This window comes from Ascaphus truei, chromosome 15 (genome assembly GCF_040206685.1).
Source record: "Ascaphus truei isolate aAscTru1 chromosome 15, aAscTru1.hap1, whole genome shotgun sequence".
NCBI lineage: Eukaryota > Metazoa > Chordata > Amphibia > Anura > Ascaphidae > Ascaphus > Ascaphus truei.
The window spans coordinates 19,568,474-19,593,059 of record NC_134497.1 but is presented as its reverse complement, the minus strand read 5'-3'; the positions used below and the strand labels follow the sequence as shown (position 1 = coordinate 19,593,059).

General features: G+C 51.0%; 1 protein-coding gene across 1 annotated transcript in view; it reads right to left on the bottom strand.

Moving 5' to 3' along the window:
• Nucleotides 1–24,586, bottom strand: part of GGT7 (gamma-glutamyltransferase 7) — a 49,361-nt gene that overhangs the window by 22,722 nt on the left and 2,053 nt on the right. Inside the window, exons 2-3 of the mRNA XM_075571897.1 lie at nucleotides 4,424–4,644; nucleotides 1,789–1,940 (exon numbers count right to left, since the gene is read on the bottom strand). Of these exons, the coding sequence (XP_075428012.1) occupies nucleotides 1,789–1,940; nucleotides 4,424–4,644 (373 nt within the window). The remainder of the gene's footprint in view (nucleotides 1–1,788; nucleotides 1,941–4,423; nucleotides 4,645–24,586) is intronic.

Genomic DNA, 24,586 nt, shown 5'->3' with positions numbered 1-24,586 from the left:
TGTGTTTGTGTAGTGAAGGTCGCTGTAAATCTGTAATAAATGGATCCATTGTTCTAATCCAGGTTAATCCTGGCAGCTAGAATTACATAGAGGGAGGGACAGAGTGCAAAGGTCTGTCTGTGTCACTGTGTCACCCTGCGGGGGGGAGGACAGACTCATAGCTCCCTTCTGTCTGTGTCACTGTGTCACCCTGCGGGGGGGAGGACAGACTCATAGCTCCCTTCTGTCTGTGTCACTGTGTCACCCTGCGGGGGGAGGGACAGACACATAGCTCCCTTCTGTCTGTGTCACTGTGTCACCCTGCGGGAGAGGGACAGACTCATAGCTCCCTTCTGTCTGTGTCACTGTGTCACCCTGCTGGGGGAGGGACAGGCTCATAGCTCCCTTCTGCCTGTGTCACTGTGTCACCTTGCGGGGGGGAGGACAGACTCATAGCTCCCTTCTGTCTGTGTCACTGTGTCACCCTGCGGGAGAGGGACAGACTCATAGCTCCCTTCTGTCTGTGTCACTGTGTCACCCTGCGGGGGGAGGGACAGGCTCATAGCTCCCTTCTGTCTGTGTCACCCTGCAGGGGGAGGGACAGACTCATAGCTCCCTTCTGTCTGTGTCACTGTGTCACCCTGAGGGGGTAGGGACAGATTCATAGCTCCCTTCTGTCTGTGTCACTGTGTCACCCTGCGGGGGGAGGGACAGACTCATAGCTCCCTTCTGTCTGTGTCACTGTGTCACCCTGCGGGGGGAGGGACAGACTCATAGCTCCCTTCTGTCTGTGTCACTGTGTCACCCTGCGGGGTGAGGGACAGACTCATAGCTCCCTTCTGTCTGTGTCACTGTGTCACCCTGTGGGGGGAGGGACAGATTCATAGCTCCCTTCTGTCTGTGTCACTGTGTCACCCTGCGGGGGGAGGGACAGGCTCATAGCTCCCTTCTGTCTGTGTCACCCTGCAGGGGGAGGGACAGACTCATAGCTCCCTTCTGTCTGTGTCACTGTGTCACCCTGCGGGGGGAGGGACAGATTCATAGCTCCCTTCTGTCTGTGTCACTGTGTCACCCTGCGGGGGGAGGGACAGACTCATAGCTCCCTTCTGTCTGTGTCACTGTGTCACCCTGCGGGGGGAGGGACAGACTCATAGCTCCCTTCTGTCTGTGTCACTGTGTCACCCTGCGGGGTGAGGGACAGACTCATAGCTCCCTTCTGTCTGTGTCACTGTGTCACCCTGCGGGGGGAGGGACAGATTCATAGCTCCCTTCTGTCTGTGTCACTGTGTCACCCTGCGGGGGGAGGGACAGGCTCATAGCTCCCTTCTGTCTGTGTCACCGTGTCATCCTGTGGGAGAGGGACAGACTCATAGCTCCCTTCTGCCTGTGTCACTGTGTCACCCTGCGGGGGGAGGGACAGACATAGCTCCCTTCTGCCTGTGTCACTGTGTTACCCTGCGGGTGAGGGACAGACTCATAGCTCCCTTCTGCCTGTGTCACTGTGTCACCCTGCAGGGGGGAGGACAGACTCATAGCTCCCTTCTGTCTGTGTCACTGTGTCACCCTGCGGGGGGAGGGACAGATTCATAGCTCCCTTCTGCCTGTGTCACTGTGTCACCCTGCGGGGGGAGGGACAGACTCATAGCTCCCTTCTGCCTGTGTCACTGTGTCACCCTGCGGGGGGAGGGACATTTAGTCCCTTTCTGCCTGGGTCCCCATTAGTGGTGAGGACAGAGCAGATCACTGGTTACTTTTGCCCCTGTCCCCATCTGATGGCAGGTGCGAGGTTACACATGCACGGTGACATACCCCCCGATGCCGGACGTGTGCGCATTGACGATGCCCAGACACAGCACGGTGACGATAGCCGCGTCCACAGAGCTACCCTTCCTCTCCAAAACATCGATGCCCAGAGCGGTGCAGGGGGCCGCGTCGCTCACCACCGCCCCCTGGTGGAAGATCTGGGAGAGGCAGACAGCGGAACATATATTACAGACACACATACACACAAAAATACAGGTACCATAGTGTGCCAGAGAGCTTGCACTCTAATTTAGATAAACACCCGTAAACTCCACCTAGGACTGCTATAAGAAGGTATATACATGTGTGTGTACGTGTGTGTGTGCATGTATATATATGGGGTAGTGTGTATTAATTGTAGCTTGTGATACCTTTTAGGGCAGGGGTGCGCAAACTATCCCCCCATGCTCGCGCCCCCATGACCTCTTTTGACGGGGCCTTGTGACGTCAGGCCGCCGTCATTAGACGCCGTGTTGCCATGGCGATGCGTCACACCGTGCCTCTGAATCCCGGTAAGTGGGGTTGCAGAGGCCTCACGCGATCCCCCGGCGTTTAAATGAAATGCCTTGGGGAAGAACGCAGGGCCACTGCCACCGCCGCGCCCCCCAGAAAAATCTCGGGGGTGGGGGCACATCCACCAGTTTGCGCACCCTTGTTTTAGGGGACAAAACATTTATTATTCTGTATAAACAAAAAATAGACCTGTGACGTTTGGGGAAGCTCTGTACACGTGAAGAAGAGACCTGTGAGGTTTGGGAAGCTCTGTACACGTGAAGAAGAGACCTGTGACGTTTGGGGAAGCTCTGGACACGTGAAGAAGAGACCTGTGAGGTTTGGGAAGCTCGGTACACGTGAAGAAGAGACCTGTGAGGTTTGGGAAGCTCGGTACACGTGAAGAAGAGACCTGTGAGGTTTGGGAAGAGCTGTACATGTGAAGAGACTTGTGAGGTTGGGAAGCTCTGTACATGTGAAGAAGAGACTTGTGAGGTTGGGAAAGCTCTGTACATGTGAAGAAGAGACCTGGGAGGTTTGGGAAGCTCGGAAAACCGGAAAGAAGAGACCTATGAGGTTGCTAAAGCTCTGTACATATGAAGAAGAGACCTGTGAGGTTTGGGAAGCATTGTACATGTGAAGAAGAGACCTGTAAGGTTGGGAAAGCTCTGAACATGTGAAGAAGAGACCTGTGAGGTTTGGGAAGCTCTGTACATGTGAAGAAGAGACTTGTGAGGTTTGGGGGGCTCGGTACACGTGAAGAAGAGACCTGTGAGGCTGGGAAAGCTCTGTACATATGAAGAAGAGTCCTGTGAGGTTTGGGAAGCGTTGTACATGTGAAGAAGGGACCTGTGAGGTTGGGAAAGCTCTGTACATGTGAAGAAGAGACCTGTGAGGTTGGTTAGCTCTGTACATGTGAAGAGACCTGTGAGGTTGGTAAAGCTCTGTACATGTGAAGAAGAGACCTGTGAGGTTTGGGAAGCTCGGTACACGTGAAGAAGAGACCTGTGAAGCTGGGAAAGCTCTGTACATTTGAAGAAGAGTCCTGTGAGGTTTGGGAAGCGTACATGTGAAGAAGGGACCTGTGAGGTTGGGAAAGCTCTGTACATATGAAGAAGAGACCTGTGAGGTTTGGGAAGCGCTGTACATATGAAGAAGAGACCTGTGAGGTTTGGGAAGCGCTGTACATGTGAAGAAGAGACCTGTGAGGTTTGGTAAGCTATGTACACTATAAATTAATCAATTAAGAACTCTAAGATCAGTACATAAAATGGTATCACAGAAAAATATATATTGTAATGGAATCACTATCTATAAGTACTGGAATAGTGCAGTAAGTGGGCTTTCCAGCACACAAACAGTTAACCTCCTCCTGGAAATTAAGCAGGCTGGACTCCTGAAGGAACAGAAGTTTTAGAAAGAGAGAGGAGGGAGAAAGAGAGGGGAGAGATAGGAGAAAGGAGTGAGAGAGAGAGAAGAGAGAGAAGAGAGAGGAGAGAGTGAGAGGAGGGAGAAAGAGAGAGTGAGAGGAGGGAGAACGAGAGAGAGACGCGAGAGTGAGAGGAGGGAGCGGGATCTCCCCAGCCAGGAAGAGGCTGGCACAGTCTCCTCGTCCCGCTGGACGGTGGTCGCAGAGCCTGCTGGGACTGCCTGGGTTTTAACCCCAGGAAGAAGATTTAAGGACGCGAGACTGCGCTGAAGCAGGGATGTCCTGTCCAGAACATTGGAACTACAGAGAAGAGGGATTCTCTGAACTCTCGTGGGGCCGAGCCCCCCAACAGATAAAAGCTAAGGAATATATTGATGTGCCTAAGACTGTTCATATGGTTTACATATAGTAGTACACGTTTTGAGCTGAAAACCAGCTTAGCTGGCGGCTACCAGTTAGAGAGGGCTGGAGCTGCTGTGTAGTTAAGACTTCTGAATAGGAGTAGGTGTTTCTTTTATGATTTGTTTAGCAGTAAAGGGACGGTGGGCCTGTTATTGTATTATTTAACCCCTGTAAATTAACCCTTTGTAAAGAAGTACAGCATTTCCAGCCTTAATATGGGACACAAGGTCTTGCAACGTGATGCAGACATCACAATATATATATTCACTTTGACCCTTCAAAGAAAAAAAGGGGGATCTTTTTTTTCACCTCCCTCACCTGGGGGTCCCCGAAATATATCTGCATGATGAGCGCTATGGTGACCCCCACTGCGAAGGTCAGACACGCCGTGATGATGACGGTCAGACTGTCCTGCCGGCAGCTGCAGTCCGAGCTGAAGGGGTCCTTGGCGGTCTCTCTTAAGGGGGACGCGTCCTGGCTCCCCATTTCGGAAGAGGGAAGGCGTTGGAGGCGGGCTGATTTCAGGAAGCCGTCGGGGTCTGCGGGGAAGAGAGATGGTGGAAAGGGGGGGGGGGGGGGAGCAGCAAAGGGTTAAACGATTGTGCAACCACTCCGTGCACTTTTCCCCTATAGCCCCCGCCCTTAGAAATAGCCCCACGTGGGGCAGATCAGCAACCCAGCCCCCCCCTCAGCCCCCCCCCCCGCAGGGGGTGAGCGTGGCTTAGAAAAGTCAGCAGTGCTGTGTCGACACTTAACATCGGGAAAAGGTTTTAGCCCGGGATTGATGTAATATTTATGCTGTAAAAAGAACAGGCTTTCTTCCTAAAAGAACCCCCCCTATTCTTCTCCGAAGTGGAATTGTACGTTTCCTACTGTGGTTGTGAAAAGAGGAAGGGATAGGTGGTCCTCAGCTGCTACACCCCCCGAACCTCTCTGCCCCCCACATTGTCACCCGCAAAGTTCTCCTCCTTACCTTTAAGGCTCTCCCACTCATCTCCTCCTCCCTACATATCCGCTCTGATCCCTTGTTAGGCCCCTGCTCGTCTCCTGCACTCTGCCCATACCTGTCTCCTCTCCAGCCCTTTCAGCTCTACTGCTCTCTCTCTCACTGCCCCTTACCTGTGGGGCTCCCTCACACTCAGTATACACCAAGCAGCTTCTCTCCCCACCTTTAATACAAACCTTAAACCTCACCTCTTACATGAAGCGTTTACACAGCTCGGACTCGTGGCGACTGTCCCACACCCATAGTCTCTCCTACCAACCATCGTGGACAAGCACTGCCATCTACTGCACCTACCCACCATCAAGGCCAGGCACTGCCATCTTCTGCACCTACCCACCATCAAGGGCAGGCACTGCCATCTACTGCACCTACCCACCATCAAGACCAGGCACTGCCATCTACTGCACCTACCCACCATCAAGGCTAGGCACTGCCATCTACTGCATTTATCCACCATCAAGGCCAGGCACTGTCATCTACTGCACCTACCCACCATCAAGGCCAGCCACTGCCATCTGCTGCACTTACCCACCATCAAGACCAGCCACGGCCATCAACTGCGCTTATTCACTCACCTGCTGTCTGTAAATCTCCCAACATACCACTTAGATTGTAAGCTCTCCGGGTCAGGGATTTCCTCTATTGTCTGACCTTGCTGCTTTTATTGTATTATAATTCCCTGTACTGTTTGTCTCTTTTGTAAAGTGCTGGGTACACTGTGGGAGCTAAATAAAGATATACATACATATATACATACAGGCCCCATGTCAATCATTTCTGAACCCCAAACCCAAACATCCCATACCTACCTGTATATATGATTATAGAGCAGCTTCACCTGCTATAAGACCTGTCTGATCCCGTCCCTTCCATCAACGCTTCTGTCCCCAAATTCCTTCCTCTACGGATTAGAACCCGCAAGGTACTATCTAGCACTGCGGTTATAGGATTAGCAGACGGATTTAAGACATATATCAGATTTCTAATGCAAATCAGTTATGTTAACCCATTATACGCAGAGAGGGGTGTGTAAAGTATCTGTATTATACGCAGAGCGGTATGTGTATCTGTATTATACGCAGAGCGGTGTGTGTATCTGTATTACCGGTATACGCAGAGCAGTGTGTGTACAGTATTTGTATTATACGCAGAGCGGTGTGTGTGTACAGTATCTGTATAATACGCAGAGCGGTGTGTGTACAGTATCTGTATTATACGCAGAGCGGTGTGTGTGTACAGTATCTGTATAATACGCAGAGCGGTGTGTGTACAGTCTCTGTATTATACGCAGAGCGGTGTGTGTACAGTATCTGTATAATACGCAGAGCGGTGTGTGTACAGTATCTATATTATACGCAGAGCGGTGTGTACAGTATCTGTATTACACGCAGAGCGGTGTGTGTGTACAGTATCTGTATAATACGCAGAGCGGTGTGTATACAGTATCTGTATTATACGCAGAGCGGTGTGTGTACAGTATTTGTATAATACGCAGAGCGGTGTGTGTGTACAGTATCTGTATAAGTCGCAGTGGTGTGTGTACAGTTTCTGTATTATACGCAGAGCGGTGTGTGTACAGTATCTGTATAATACGCAGAGTGGTGTGTGTACAGTATCTGTATTATACGCAGAGCGGTGTGTGTATCTGTATCTCTCAATCCCTGCATATAAAAATACAAACACAAATATAATCTATATACTGTATATCATCCCCTTCAGCCCGTGTCTCCCCACTGCTGGCTGAAGCCTCCCCAGTGATCTCCCAGGTCCCGCGGTTACAGCCTCTCTTCCCCACGTCGCTCCCACACATTCCCTGATCCCATCCTCCCCAACCCGGGTCTCCCCACTGCTGGATGAAGCCTCCCCAGTGATCTCCCAGGTCCTGCGGTTACAGCCTCTCTTCTCCACGTCGCTCCCACACATTCCCTCATCCCATCCTCTCCAGCCCGGGTCTCCCCGCTGCTGGATGAAGCCTCCCCAGTGATCTCCCAGGTCCTGCGGTTACAGCCTCTCTTCCCCACGTCGCTCCCACACATTCCCTCGTCTTACTTATGGTCGTCATCTAGGTCTTTTAATCTCTCTTGGAATCCAGTGGAGTTCCATCTTCATGCAACGATGGCCGTTCCTTCTTGCGATATTTCCAGCCCAGCGCCATTTTACTTTCTGCCCCCCGCGTGTTGATGTCACTGACTTTTGTTTGTTTCCGACCCCATTCATTCTTTTTCCCGTCTCTGGGTAATACCCAGCATGCATCACACCATACTTAATAATAACAACTTTATTTCATGTAGCGCTTTTCTCCCAATGGACACAGAGCGCGTCACAATTACAGTATAGCGAGCGGTACGCAGCACATAGGAATGTTACACACAGATCCCTGCCCTGCGGAGCTTACAATCTATGTTTTTGGTGCTTGAGACACAGGGAGATAAAGTGACTTCCCAAAGTCACAAGGAGCCGACACCGGGAATTGAACCAGGCTCCCCTGCTTCACACGCAGTGTCCACAGTCAATGCCTTTACTCGCTGAGCCGCTCCTTCTCCCAGTGCTCTGACGAAGAAACCCATCAATAGGAGTTTCGAAACGCGTTGGAAAGGTTTTTGGCCACTCAGGGACACCGTAGCAGTGAAATCCAGGTGGTGACGTCATCGGAGGAGACGATCGAGCGAACTCTGTCGGCAAGGAGTCCACGAGTATTGCAGGCGGTCCCCCCGCATCAACAGACGGACGCACCCCACGGCGAGCGGTGTCTTCTGAAGATAAAACCCCTAAACCCTTGCACATGTCCTACTCATGTCCGGTGAGTAGGATTTCAATTTTACCACGGCGGAGCAGTATATCTTCCTTAAGCACAAGCGCTTGGAAGTTTTACACTTCTAATCTGATTGATCAACTGTTTTATTAATTGTTTCATATTCATTGTTATACAAATTGTTTTATTAAATAAATGCTCTCATTTTATATATTATAGCATGTCCCTGGGTAATACACTATTGCAGTGTTTTCTGCCTTTTTTTGTCTTCCCTTTCTGAGGTTTTCAGCTCAAAGAAAAGAACTTTTGCACAAGAATCCACGTCCATTCTTTCCTCAGCGCCATAGGAGGTTTCATCCACACAGACTGCATATCTGGTTGGGAGATACCAGATCAACCTCTCAGGCAGCTCAAGGACTACCTTACCAACTCTGTATCACAGGTTTATATTGTAATCACTGTATATTGTTTGCACGAGCGCTATTTACACTTATTTTTTCACCACTCAGTGTCTTTACTCACTGAGCCGCTCCTTCTCCCAGGCTCCCCTGCTTCTCCCAGGCTCCCCTGCTTCACACGCAGTGTCCACAGTCAATGCCTTTACTCACTGAGCCGCTCCTTCTCCCAGGCTTCCCTGCTTCTCCCAGGCTCCCCTGCTTCTCCCAGGCTTCCCTGCTTCTCCCAGGCTCCCCTGCTTAGCACGCAGTGTCCACAGTCAATGCCTTTACTCACTGAGCCGCTCCTTCTCCCAGGCTCCCCTGCTTCTCCCAGGCTCCCCTGCTTCACACGCAGTGTCCACAGTCAATGCCTTTACTCACTGAGCCGCTGCTTCTTTGCGTTGTCTCAAGCTTACAAATTGAATTATCTTCGCATTTGGGGTCCAAGTTTCACCTCAATACGTGAGCGCGAGCAGAATAGTGTCACCACCATACGTGGGTACAGGCAGAGTACGCGGGTCACCTCCATACGTGAGCACAGGCAGAGTATGCGGGTCACCACCATACGTGGGCACAGGCAGAGTACGCGGGTCACCACCATACGTGGGCACAGGCAGAGTACGCGGGTCACATCCATACGTGAGCGCGGGCAGGATACACGGGTCACATCCATACGTGAGCGTGGGCAGAATACGTGGGTCACCTCCATACGTGAGCGCGGGCAGTATACGCGGGTCACACCCATACGTGAGCGTGGGCAGAATACATGGGTCACATCCATACGTGAGCGCAGGCAGGATACACGGGTCACATCCATACGTGAGTGCAGGCAGGATACACGGGTCACATCCATACGTGAGTACGGGCAGGATACATGGGTCACACCCATATGTGAGCGTGGGCAGAATACGAGTGTCACCTCCATACGTGAGCGCGGGCAGGACACACAGGTCATACCCATACGTGAGCGTGGGCAGAATACGCGGGTCACATCCATACGTGAGCACGGGCAGGATACACGGGTCACATCCATACGTGAGCGCGGGCAGGATACGCGGGTCACATCCGTACGTGAGAACGGGTAGGATACACGGGTCACATCCATACGTGAGCATGGGAGGATACACGGGTCACGCCCATATGTGAGCATGGGCAGGATACACGGGTCACATCCATACGTGAGCGTGGGCAGGATACATGGGTCACACTCATACGTGAGCGCGGGCAGGATACACGGGTCACATCCATACGTGAGCGCAGGCAGGATACACGGGTCACATCCATACGTGAGCGCGGGCAGGATACACGGGTCACATCCTTACGTGAGCACGGGCAGGATACACGGGTCACATCCATACATGAGCACGGGCAGGATACACGGGTCACATCCATACGTGAGCACGGGCAGAATACATGGGTCACATCCATACGTGAGCACGGGCAGGATACACGGGTCACCTCCATACGTGAGCGTGGGCAGAATACGCGGGTCACCTCCATACGTGAGCACGGGCAGTATACGCGGGTCACCTCCATACGTGAGCACGGGCAGTATACGCGGGTAACATCCATACGTGAGCACAGGCAGAATACGCGTCACCTCTATACGTGAGCACGGGCAGGATACACGGGTCACATCCATACGTGAGCACGGGCAGGATACACGGGTCACATCCATACGTGAGCACGGGCAGGATACACGGGTCACATCCATACGTGAGCACGGGCAGGATACACGGGTCACATCAATACGTGAGCGCGGGCAGAATACGCGGGTCACCTCCATACGTGAGCACGGGCAGGATACACGGGTCACATCCATACGTGAGTGCGGGCAGGATACATGGGTCACACCCATATGTGAGCGTGGGCAGAATACGAGTGTCACCTCCATACGTGAGCGCGGGCAGGACACACAGGTCATACCCATACGTGAGCGTGGGCAGAATACGCGGGTCACATCCATACGTGAGCACGGGCAGGATACACGGGTCACATCCATACGTGAGCGCGGGCAGGATACGCGGGTCACATCCGTACGTGAGAACGGGTAGGATACACGGGTCACATCCATACGTGAGCATGGGAGGATACACGGGTCACGCCCATATGTGAGCATGGGCAGGATACACGGGTCACATCCATACGTGAGCGCAGGCAGGATACACGGGTCACACCCATACGTGAGCGTGGGCAGGATACATGGGTCACATCATACGTGAGCGCGGGCAGGATACACGGGTCACATCCATACGTGAGCGTGGGCAGGATACACTTGTCACATCCATACGTGAGCGCAGGCAGGATACACGGGTCACATCCATACGTGAGCGTGGGCAGGATACACATGTCACATCCATACGTGAGCGCAGGCAGGATACACGGGTCACATCCATACGTGAGCACGGGCAGTATACGCGGGTCACCTCCATTCGTGAGCACGGGCAGGATACACGGGTCACATCCAAACGTGAGCGCAGGCAGCATACACGGGTCACATCCATACGTGAGCACGGGCAGGATACACGGGTCACATCCATACGTGAGCATGGGCAGGATACACGGGTCACATCCATACGTGAGCGTGGGCAGAATACGCGGGTCACCTCCATACGTGAGCGCAGGCAGGATACACGGGTCACACCCATACGTGAGCACGGGCAGGATACATGGGTCACATCCATACGTGAGCGCGGGCAGGATACACGGGTCACATCCATACGTGAGCACGGGCAGAATACGCGGGTCACCTCCATACGTGAGCGCGGGCAGGACACACAGGTCACACCCATACATGAGCGTGGGCAGAATACGCGGGTCACATCCATACGTGAGCACGGGCAGGATACACGGGTCACATCCATACGTGAGCGCAGGCAGGATACGCGGGTCACATCCGTACGTGAGAACGGGTAGGATACACGGGTCACATCCATACGTGAGCATGGGAGGATACACGGGTCACGCCCATATGTGAGCATGGGCAGGATACACGGGTCACATCCATACGTGAGCGCAGGCAGGATACACGGGTCACACCCATACGTGAGCGTGGGCAGGATACATGGGTCACACTCATACGTGAGCGCGGGCAGGATACACGGGTCACATCCATACGTGAGCGCGGGCAGGATACACTTGTCACATCAATACGTGAGCGCAGGCAGGATACACGGGTTACATCCATACGTGAGCGTGGGCAGGATACACATGTCACATCCATACGTGAGCGCAGGCAGGATACACGGGTCACATCCATACGTGAGCACGGGCAGTATACGCGGGTCACCTCCATTCGTGAGCACGGGCAGGATACACGGGTCACATCCAAACGTGAGCACAGGCAGCATACACGGGTCACATCCATACGTGAGCACGGGCAGGATACACGGGTCACATCCATACGTGAGCATGGGCAGGATACACGGGTCACATCCATACGTGAGCGTGGGCAGAATACGCGGGTCACCTCCATACGTGAGCGCAGGCAGGATACACGGGTCACACCCATACGTGAGCACGGGCAGGATACATGGGTCACATCCATACGTGAGCGCGGGCAGGATACACGGGTCACATCCATACGTGAGCACGGGCAGAATACGCGGGTCACCTCCATACTTGAGCGCGGGCAGGACACACAGGTCACACCCATACGTGAGCGTGGGCAGAATACGCGGGTCACATCCATACGTGAGCGCAGGCAGGATACACGGGTCACAGCCATACGTGAGCGTGGCAGGATACACGGGTCACACCCATACGTGAGCACGGGCAGGATACACAGGTCACATCCATACGTGAGCGCGGGCAGGATACGCGGGTCACACCCATACGTGAGCACGGGCAGGATACACGGATCACAGCCATACGTGAGCACGGGCAGGATACACGGGTCACATCCATACGTGAGCGCGGGCAGGATACACGGGTCACATCCATACGTGAGCACGGGCAGGATACACGGGTCACACCCATACGTGAGCACGGGCAGAATACGCGGGTCACATCCATACGTGAGTACGGGCAGGATACACGGATCACAGCCATACGTGAGCACGGGCAGGATACACGGGTCACATCCATACGTGAGCGCGGGCAGGATACACGGGTCACATCCATACGTGAGCGGGGGCAGGATACGCGGGTCACATCCATACGTGAGTGCGGGCAGGATACGCGGGTCACATCCATACGTGAGCGCGGGCAGGATACGCGGGTCACATCCATACGTGAGCGGGGGCAGGATAGGCGGGTCACCTCCATACGTGAGCGCGGGCAGGATACGCGGGTCACATCCATACGTGAGCGGGGGCAGGATACACGGGTCACATCCATACGTGAGTGCGGGCAGGATACGCGGGTCACATCCATACGTGAGCGCGGGCAGGATACGCGGGTCACATCCATACGTGAGCGGGGGCAGGATACGCGGGTCACCTCCATACGTGAGCGCGGGCAGGATACGCGGGTCACATCCATACGTGAGCGGGGGCAGGATACACGGGTCACATCCATACGTGAGCGCGGGCAGGATACGCGGGTCACATCCATACGTGAGCGCGGGCAGGATACGCGGGTCACATCCATACGTGAGCGCGGGCAGTATACGCGGGTCACCTCCATACGTGAGCGCGGGCAGTATACGCGGGTCACCTCCATACGTGAGCACGGGCAGTATACACGGGTCACATCCATACGTGAGCACGGGCAGAATACGCGGGTCACCTCCATACGTGAGCGCGGGCAGGACACACAGGTCACACCCATACATGAGCGTGGGCACCTCCTTGCTGATCCTGGTGACACGGTGTCTCCCTGCCGCGCTCCCTTGCTGATCCTGGTGGCACATTGTCTCTCTGCCGCGCTCCCTTGCTGATCCTGGTGACGTGGTGTCTCCCTGCCGCACTCCCTTGTTGATCCTGGTGACACGTGTCTCCCTGCCGCACTCCCTTGCTGATCCTGGTGACACGGTGTCTCCCTGCCGCACTCCCTTGCTGATCCTGGTGACACGGTGTCTCCCTGCCGCACTCCCTTGCTGATCCTGGTGACGTGGTGTCTCCCTGCCGCACTCCCTTGTTGATCCTGGTGACACGTGTCTCCCTGCCGCACTCCCTTGCTGATCCTGGTGACACGGTGTCTCCCTGCCGCACTCCCTTGCTGATCCTGATGACACAGTGTCTCCCTGCCGCACTCCCTTGCTGATCCTGGTGACACGGTGTCTCCCTGCCGCGCTCCCTTGCTGATCCTGGTGACACGGTGTCTCCCTGCCGCGCTCCCTTGCTGATCCTGGTGACACGGTGGCTCCCTGCCGCACTCCCTTGCTGATCCTGGTGACACGGTGTCTCCCTGCCGCACTCCCTTGCTGATCCTGATGACACGGTGTCTCCCTGCCGCGCTCCCTTGCTGATCCTTATCTGGCTTTTATCGTCATGTAATCTAATGGTGGATGTGGCATTCTTGTAAATGTTCTTTATAATATTAACACACGCTTCTTCAGCATTTTGTCTTCTTAACGCTTCTAGGAGCTCTGAGGCACAGACAGAATCAAACGCTTTTTTGTCATCTATAAATCCTAAGCAGAGTGGGAGATCGTACACATTACTTCGGGAAATCACTTCTTGTACGATTTGGATGTGCTCCGTTGTGTTGTATCCATTGCAAGATCGCACTGCTTCTCTGGGCGGGTCGAAGTCCGGGGTCCTGTTACAGCTGATTATTGACAATCTTCATAAAACTCTAGTAAGTGATTGGAAGTGGACTGGCCTGTAGTTCTCGAGGTCTTTGTCTCCTTTCTTGTGGATGAGGATAATTATGGCATTATTACATTGTTATAGAGTTTCCCTGTTCTTCCAGCAGCCTGTAAAGAGTTTTGCAAGGATTTTGAAGGATGCATGGTACATCATTGGTGATATATATATATATATATACACACACACACACACACACACACACACACACACACACACACACACACATATATTATACACACACACACACACACATATATTATACACACACACACACAGTGGCGAGAAAACGTTTGTGAACCCCTTAGGATTTTCACATATTTCCAACCTAAAATGTTATTGTATCTGAATCTAAGTCCTAATAGGATAACCTGATCAAACAAATGACACCAAAACATGACACTTTTCCAACATTTATGTATCCACAAATAATCCCACATTCAATATCCATGTGTGAGAAAGTATGTGGCCCTTTAGAGTCAGTACCTGGTGGCGCCCCCTTGAGCAGCAGTGACTTCAACGCCGCGTGTCCTGTAACTGCTGGTCAGTCTCTCACATCGGGTTTGAGGAATTTTTGCCCATTCATTTTACAGAACTGCTTCAGCTCAGTGACATTTGAGGGCTTCCTTGCATGGACAGCTCGCTTCTGGTCCTGCGACAACATTCGATGGGGTTCAAGTCCAGACTTTGACTAGGCCATTCTAAAACACGGCATTTCTTCTTCTACAGCCATTCTTTGGTAGATCTGCCTGTATTTTTAGGATCACTGTCTCGCTGCATGAGCCACTTTCGCTTCCGATCACAGACGGATGGCATGACATTCTCCTCTAGAATCTTCTGATACAAGGCAGAATTCATGGTTGTGTCAATGATGGCGAGCCGTCCAGGTCCTGAGGCAGCAAAGCGTCCCTAAACCATCACACTCCCACCACCGTGCTTGACGGTTGGGATGAGGTTCTTCTGTTCGAATGCAGTTTTGATTTTCGTCAAACATAACGTTTCCCATTGAAGCCAAAAAGTTCAAGCTTTGATTCTTCTGTCCAGAGAACATTGTTCCAGAAGTCTTGTGGATCAGCTATGTGCTCTTTGACGAACGTCAGACTGGCAGCAATGTTCTTTTAGAGAGCAGTGGTTTCCTCCTGGCTATCCTTCCATGGACACCATTCTTGTTCAGTCTTTTTCTGATAGTTGAGTCATGAACACTCACATTAGCCAAGGCGCGAGCGTGGCCTGCAGATCCTTGTATGTTACTCTGGGGTTCTTTGTGACTTCCTGGTTGATTTGCCAGTTTGTTCTTGGGGAGATTTTGGTAGGACGACCGCTCCTGGGTATACTGACTGTGATCTTGAACTTTCTCCATTTGTAGACTGTCTGACAGTGGATTGGTGGAGCCCCACATCCTTAGAAATGGTTTTGTAACCCTTTCCAGACTGATGAGTATCAATAACTGCCCATCTGAGGTCCTCAGAGATTTGTATTGACCATGGCACGACGTGTTTCCACACACCTGTATGGTGAAGACCAAACTCACAAAGTTTCTGATCTTTATATAGAGTGGGGCCTCCCAAACTCACCTCTGAATACTGACCTTGATATTTAAATACCTTCTTTAATTTAGCTGATAAAACCAGGGTTTCATTTACTTTCGCACATACCCAGCATCTTAATTACTCATTGTTTGTCTAATTCATAAATCATTTTTTTTCCCCAAAAGACCTGGAATTGGTTAAAATAAACCCTTTTTGATATTTAACAAAAGATTGTTTTTTATTCAAGAAGGTTATCATGGAAAAACTATTGAATGTCCGTAATTATCATTGGGACTCATAAACTTTTTCTCGCCATTGTGTGTGTGTGTGTGTGTGTGTGTGTGTGTGTGTGTGTGTGTGTGTGTATGTATATATATATATATATATAAATATATACACTAACAAACACACATACATCTACATCACACACATTTATACAGTATATACATATATATCTATATCTATATGCACACATACAGTACATACTGTATACACACGCACATATATACACACACTTAGCGCACACACAGAGATATACACAGTATACACACACACCCATACATACATGGTATACACACACACACATATATATTATAGTAACCCATCTGTTAAATGACTCAAGCATGAGAGGGTTAATAGCAGTTAGAGGGGGGAGGGCTGCATTCTAAACATTCCACTGACATATTTTTTGCACCCATAAAAAAATATTCAGCTCTGCTCCAAGCCCCAGATATGAGGATATTGGCAGACGCTGTGTCAGTATACATCACAGTGACGCACGTGGGGGAGAGATATACAGATAGGGAGCAGGTTCTGACCGCTGGACAGAAGCAGCGAGCACAGAGTGCGCTGAAGCAGCAGAGGGAGCAACTCCGTGTCCCAGCTCTGGCCTGAGCAGGAAAAAACCCCCAGGGAGGTAGGAAATCCACCTAATACGGGGGGGGGGAGGGTGTGGGGGGGGGGGAAGCACCAGTCCTCAAAGACCACCAACAGGTCAGGTTTTCAGGATATCCCTGCTTCAGCACAGGTGGCTCAATCAGTCCGAGCTTTAGCACAGGTGGCTCAATCAGTCCCTGCTTCAGCACAGGTGGCTCAATCAGTCCCAGCCTCAGGACAGGTGACTTAATGAGTCCCTGCTTCAGCACAGGTGGCTCAAAGAGTCCCAGCCTCAACACAATTGGCTTTATTTAGTCCCTGCCTCAGCACAGGTGGCTCAATCAGTGGCTCAGTCTTCGACTGAGCCACTGATTGAGCCACCTGTGCTGAAGCAGGGGTACCCTGAAAACCTGACCTGTTGGTGCCCCCCGGAGGACTGGAGCTGGCCGCCCCTGACCCAATACCTGCTGCCGTGCCATTGCTTAACTGCAGGACTCTACATTATTTGACGCTCTCTGCAGTGAGGCTTTCCTTCCTGCCCTGCTGATCTAATGCTTATGATAAGATGTTACAAGAAGTCATTCACAAGATATGACTACACACCTATTGTCCAGGACAGTGAGCGCAGACGGCCCGCCGGGCGCGTGTCGTGCAGGCCTGCGCTAAGGGTTTGAGCAGCGAAGTATCATCTCGATTATTATATCACTATTTATATATTTTTTCACTTGCACTTATCACAGAGTGTTATTTGGTATATTTGATCTAAGCGCTTATTTAGTAGCATATTCCGTGCACATTACACACCTATTGTGGCAGAGAAGGGGGAGACACATCTCTATACCATGTATTATTATTATGTTTTATTTGCATGGAGCCAACGCATTCCGCAGCGCAGTACAATGTGGGAGGGAGGACATTGTATGTCAAAAGAGTCCAAAAAGAACGAAGCGGTGCAACTCCCGTGCAGTAAGGACTCCGACCGGGACAGTGTCACTCAAGTGTAAGCTTCATTGACACCCGACAGCCACCAGAACCACTCTGACGCGTTTCGCACGGTACACCGTGCTTTGTCCAAGAGAATACTAACACAGAACAAACATCGGCATAAAATACCCATCAGAACCCGCGTTCTAACCAATGGTAACTCGGCACACACCCAGTAACTCCCACCTGCTGAATATTTAATCACCATTCCAGCTAATCGAGAAATGGGGAGTAAATCCGAGCGTCGCAGGGTGTAGAAAGGTAACATGATAACAACAAAGAAGTTAAAGGGATATCAAGCGTAAATTTAAAATATCAAAAAGCTAAATTGATATTTTAAATTGATATTTTAAATTTATGTTTGATATCCCTTTAACTTCTTTGTTGTTTTCATGTTACCTTTCTACACCCTGCGACGCTCGGCGCACACTCCCCATTTCTCGATTAGCTGGAATGGTGATTAAATATTCAGCAGGTGGGAGTTACTGGGTGCGTGCCGAGTTACCATTGGTTAGAATGCGGGGTCTGGTGGGTATTTTATGCCGATGTTTGTTCTGTGTTAGTGTTCTCTTTGACAAAGCACGGTGTACCGTGCGAAACGCGTCAGAGTGGTTCTGGTGGCTGTCGGGTGTCAATGAAGCTTACACTTGAATGACACTGTCCTGGTCTTTGTCCTTACTGCATGGGAGTTGCACCGCTTCGTTCTTTTTGGATTCTTTGCTACTCATCTAGCAGGAGCACACCGGAGCAGCCAGCGTCTCATTATCCTAACAGTGAGTACCTTATTTACCCGGTCCCACACCCCATACAAGACTTTCCTCACACCAGAGGCTATTGGGGGGACTGTAACACGGTTATTCTATGGCTATGTGGATACTCTATACTGTATGTGACGCTGATGGCTGTTTAAAAAGCAGTTCAGGATTTTGTTATTGATACATTATCATACTTGGCCTGCATTGAGAAGCACCACTAGGGGGTGTGAGACTCCCATCCTTTCTACAGTATGTCAAAAGAGGACAAATATGAACGGACAAACTGAGAATCTGGGTCTCACACGGGTCAAACTGGGTCTCATAAAGGTCAAAACAGCTGTCTGTGGGTGGGTTTTCTGGGTATGCACCTTAACCCTGGCTGTGCTCAAAGCTGTGACCATGCAGCAAGCTTAAGCGTATAGGGAACCATGTTAAAAATGGTTTTTGAAGCAAAAAGTGGCACTGTGTGCTCATTTGCATGTCATTCCCCAGAATCCCTTGCTGCAGTGGAAGTGCTGTGTGCTGGGTGATAATGGGGAAAGGCGGGGTTGCAGACCTGCCTAAGACATGCAGATGAGCATACAGTTGTATTTACATTTGCATATATATATATATATATATTATATATATATATATATATATATATATATATATATATATACAGTTGTGTGAAAAAGAAAGTACACCCTCTTTGAATTCTATGGTTTTACATATCAGGACATAATAACAATCATCTGTTCCTCAGCAGGTCTTAAAATTAGGTCAATACAACCTCAGATGAACAACAACACATGACATATTACACCGTGTCATGATTTATTTAACACAAATAAAGCCAAAATGGAGAAGCCATGTGTCAAAAACTAAGTATATCTTATGATTCAATAGCTTGTAGAACCACCTTTAGCAGCAATAACTTGAAGTAATCGCTTTCTGTATGACTTTATCAGTCTCTCACATTGTTGTGGAGGAATTTTGTCCCACTCTTCTTTACAACGTTGCTTCAGTTCATTGAGGTTTGTGGGCATTTGTTTATGCACAGCTCGCTTAAGGTCCCGCCACAGCATTTCAATCGGGTTGAGGTCTGGACTTTGGCTGGGCCATTGCAACACCTTGATTCTTTTCTTTTTCAGCCATTCTGTTGTAGATTTGCTGGTGTGCTTGTGATCATTGTCCTGTTGCATGACCCAATTTCGGCCAAGCTTTAGCTGTCGTACAGATGGCCCCACATTTGACGCTAGAATACTTTGGTATACAGAGGAGTTCATGGTTGACTCAATGACTGCAAGGTTCCCAGGTCGTGTGGCTGAAAAACAAGCCCAAATCATCACCCCACCACCACCGTGCTTGACAGTTGGTATGAGGTGTTTGTGCTGATATGCTGTGTTTGGTTTTCGCCAAACGTGGCGCTGTGCATTATGGCCAAACATCTCAACTTTGGTCTCGTCTTTCCTATAGGACATTGTTCCAGAAGTCTTGTGGTTTGTTCAGATGCAACTTTGCAAACCTAAGCCGTGCTGCCATGTTCTTTCTAGAGAGAAGAGGCTTTCTCCTGGCAACCCTTCCAAACAAACCATACTTGTTCAGTCTTTTTTTAATTGTACTGTCATGAACTTTAACATTTAACATGCTGAGGCCTGTAGAGCCTGAGATGTAACTCTTGGTTTTTTTTGCAATTTCTCTGAGCATTGCACGGTCTGACCTTGGGGTGAATTTGCTGGGACGTTGTATTCCAAAGCCAGGGTCAGTGCAGGAGAGAGCAGGATCGTCGTATTCCAAAGCCAGGGTCAGTGCAGGAGAGAGCAGGATCGTCGTATTCCAAAGCCAGGGTCAGTGCAGGAGAGAGCAGGATCGTCGTATTCCAAAGCCAGGGTCAGTGCAGGAGAGAGCAGGATCGTCGTATTCCAAAGCCAGGGTCAGTGCAGGAGAGTATCACAAAGTCCAAGGCAGGGTCAGGCAGCAGCAGTAAAGGCAGGCAAGGCAGGGTCAGGCAGCAGGAGTAAAGGCAGGCAAGGCAGGGTCAGGCAGCAGGAGTAAAGGCAGGCAAGGCAGGGTCAGGCAGCAGGAGTAAAGGCAGGCAAGGCAGGGTCAGGCAGCAGGAGTAAAGGCAGGCAAGGCAGGGTCAGGCAGCAGGAGTAAAGGCAGGCAAGGCAGGGTCAGGCAGCAGGAGTAAAGGCAGGCAAGGCAGGGTCAGGCAGCAGGAGTAAAGGCAGGCAAGGCAGGGTCAGGCAGCAGGAGTAAAGGCAGGGTCAGGCAGAGTCAGGCAGCAGGAGTAAAGGCAGGCAAGGCAGGGTCAGGCAGCAGGAGTAAAGGCAGGCAAGGCAGGGTCAGGCAGCAGGAGTAAAGGCAGGCAAGGCAGGGTCAGGCAGCAGGAGTAAAGGCAGGCAAGGCAGGGTCAGGCAGCAGGAGTAAAGGCAGGGTCAGGCAGCAGGAGTAAAGGCAGGCAAGGCAGGGTCAGGCAGCAGGAGTAAAGGCAGGCAAGGCAGGGTCAGGCAGCAGGAGTAAAGGCCGGCAAGGCAGGGTCAGGCAGCAGGAGTAAAGGCAGGCAAGGCAGGGTCAGGCAGCAGGAGTAAAGGCAGACAAGGCAGGGTCAGGCAGCAGGAGTAAAGGCAGGCAAGGCAGGGTCAGGCAGAAGGAGTAAAGGCAGGGTCAGGCAGCAGGAGTAAAGGCAGGCAAGGCAGGGTCAGGCAGCAGGAGTAAAGGCAGGCAAGGCAGGGTCAGGAAGCAGGAGTAAAGGCAGGCAAGGCAGGGTCAGGCAGCAGGAGAAAAGGCAGGCAAGGCAGGGTCAGGCAGCAGGAGTAAAGGCAGGCAAGGCAGGGTCAGGCAGCAGGAGTAAAGGCAGGGTCAGGCAGCAGGAGTAAAGGCAGGCAAGGCAGGGTCAGGCAGCAGGAGTAAAGGCAGGCAAGGCAGGGTCAGGCAGCAGGAGTAAAGGCAGGCAAGGCAGGGTCAGGCAGCAGGAGTAAAGGCAGGCAAGGCAGGGTGCGGTGAGATGCAGCGTCACTAAACTGGAGTTATGCTCGGCAAAGAATGAAAGTCCAGACAGGGTATAAGTAGGACCTCCCTCCAATGGGAGGCAACCAGGAAGTGCAGGAGCCCTCACTGATAGGCTGCTGGACCATGCAGGTGCGTCCTATTCTGCAGCCGATTAGGAGTGGAGGTGGGACCTCTAGAGAGCACGCGCGCCCCGCGCATCAAGCTGGCAACCTGTTCGCGCGCCATTCGTGCGTGCCACGGTACCCGTGTCAGTGCGGGGGCGGAGACCCGAGGAGAGAAGGGAGGAACGTGTGCGACCGCCTTGCCGCGTACCTCCGACGTCAGAGCTGAGGCGGAGTTGGGGGGCGGAGACCACAGGATGACGGGGAGTGCGCACCGCGCATGCGTCGCGCGTCGATGCCACCGGGGGGAGCGCAAATCCCTGGACACGGGAACCGCTGAGATAGACCCGCATGTGAACCACCGCTGACATGCCCTGTTTGAGTGCCACTAGATCCGGACGGACAGGTGAGGGTTAAGGGGACAGAACCACCGGAATGGCGAATCCTCACAGACGTCCACTCCTGGGAAGATTGGCAACTGACTTGAATGTTTTCCACTTTTTAATAATATTTCTCACTGTAGAATGATGGACTTTAAATTGTTTGGAAATGGTCTTATAACCCTTCCCAGATTGATGGGCAGCAACAATTGCTTCTCTAAGATCATTGCTGATGTCTTTCCTCCTTGGCATTGTGTTAACACACACCTGAATGCTCCAGACCAGCAAACTGCTAAAACTTCGGCTTTTATAGAGGTGGTCACACTTGCTGATGATCAATTAATCACGGGCATTTGATTAGCAGCACCTGTCTGCTACTTAGCATCTTACTTCCTATGGAAGCAGTAAGGGTGTACTGAGATTTTCACACATAGCTTCTCCATTTTGGCTTTATTTTTGTTAAATAAATCATGACGGTGTAATATGTCATGTGTTGTTGTTCACCTGAGGTTGTATTTACCTAATTTTAAGACCTGCTAAGGAACAGATGATTGTTATTATGTCCTGATATGTAAAACCATGGAATTCAAAGAGGGTGTACTTTCTTTTTCACATGACTGTGTATATATACACACACAAACACACACACACACATATATATACAGACAGACAGACACACACACACATATATATAGTGCTTTTCCTTTGTTCCTACCTGGGTGTATATATATGAATTCTAAAATTAATATTTCCTAATAATAGTAACATTTAGTAAATTATTGTGTTGCTAGGGAACTTTTTCTTTTCAAAGTGCTTTGCAATTCTTTATGGGCCGCCGCGTCCGGGGTGCGATCCAAACGCATTGATTCTGCATCGCAAAGGTGTGCGGCGGCGGCTGAGGGGTTTACCCTAAACCTCTGACCCCACAGCTCTGAGCGAACCGGATATTCAGGTTATGGTAGTTATAAATTAGTTAATAATTCATTTACTGTAGGATCCAAACACAACAATATGGGAAAAGGAAATTAGTTGCTATAATTGTTCCCTATAGCTCCTCCCCTAACTGCTCCTATAACTCCTCCCCTAACTGCTCCCTATAACCCTCCCCTAACTACTCCTATAACTTCTCTCCTAACTGCACCTATAACCTCTCCCTATAACCCCTCCCATAACTGCTCCTATAACCTCTCCTATAACTCCTCCCCTAACTGCTCCTATAACCTCTCCTATAACTCCTCCCCTAACTGCTCCTATAACTTCCTCCCCTAACTGCTCCCTATAACCTTTCCCTATAACTCCTCCCCTAACTGCTCCTATAACTCCACCCCTAACTGCACCTATAACTCCACCCCTAACTGCACCTATAACCTCTCCCTATAACTCCTCCCCTAACTGCTCCTATAACTCCTCCCCTAACTGCACCTATAACCTCTCCCTATAACTCCTCCCCTAACTGCTCCTATAACTTCCTCCCCTAACCGCTCCCTATAACTCCTCCCCTAACTGCTCCTATAACTCCTCCCCTAACTGCACCTATAACCTCTCCCTATAACTCCTCCCCTAACTGCTCCTATAACTCCTCCCCTAACTGCACCTATAACCTCTCCCTATAACTCCTCCCCTAACTGCTCCTATAACTTCCTCCCCTAACCGCTCCCTATAACTCCTCCCCTAACTGCTCCTATAACTCCTCCCCTAACTGCACCTATAACCTCTCCCTATAACCCCTCCCATAACTGCTCCTATAACCTCTCCTATAACTCCTCCCCTAACTGCTCCTATAACTCCTCCCCTAACTGCTCCTATAACTCCTCCCCTAACTGCTCCCTATAACCTCTCCCTATAACTCCTCCCCTAACTGCTCCTATAACTCCTCCCCTAACTGCACCTATAACCTCTCCCTATAACTCCTCCCCTAACTGCTCCTATAACTGCTCCTATAACTCCTCCCCTAACTGCTCCTATAACTCCTCCCCTAACTGCTCCCTATAACCGCTCCCTATAACTCCTCCCCTAACTGCTCCTATAACCACTCCCTATAACTCCTCCCCTAACTTCTCCTATAACCTCTGCCTATAACTGCTCCTATAACCTTTCCCTATAACTCCTCCCCTAACTGCTCCTATAAATTCTCCCTATAACTTCCTCCCCTAACTGCTCCTATAACCTCTCCCTATAACTCCTCCCCTAACTGCTCCTATAACTCCTCCCCTAACTGCTCCTATAACCTCTCCCTATAACTCCTCCCCTAACTGCTCCTATAACTCCTCCCATAACTGCTCCTATAACTCCTCCCATAAATGCTCCTATAACTCCTCCCCTAACTGCTCCTATGACTCCTCCTCTAACTGCTCCTATAACTCCTCCCCTAACTGCTCCTATAACTGCTCCTATAACCTCTCCCTATAACTTCCTCCCCTAACTGTTCCTATAACCTCTCCCTATAACTCCTCCCCTAACTGCTCCTATGACTCCTCCTCTAACTGCTCCTCTAACTGCTCCCCTTACTGCTCCTATAACTCCTCCTATAACCTCTCCCTATAACTTTCTCCCCTAACTGCTCCTATAACCTCTCCCTATAACTTCCTCCCCTAACTGCTCCTATAACTTCTCCCTATAACTTCCTCCCCTAACTGCTCCTATAACTCCTCCCCTAACTGCTCCTATAACTCCTCCCATAACTGCTCCTATAACTCCTCCCCTAACTGCTCCTATGACTCCTCCTCTAACTGCTCCCTATAACTCCTCCCCTAACTGCTCCTCTAAACGCTCCCTAAAACTCCTCCCCTAACTGCTCCTCTAACCGCTCCCTATAATTCCTCCTTTAACCGCTCCCTATAATTACTCCTCTAACCGCTCCCTATAATTCCTCCTATAACCGCTCCCTATGCCTCTTCCTATAAGCGCTCCCTATAAC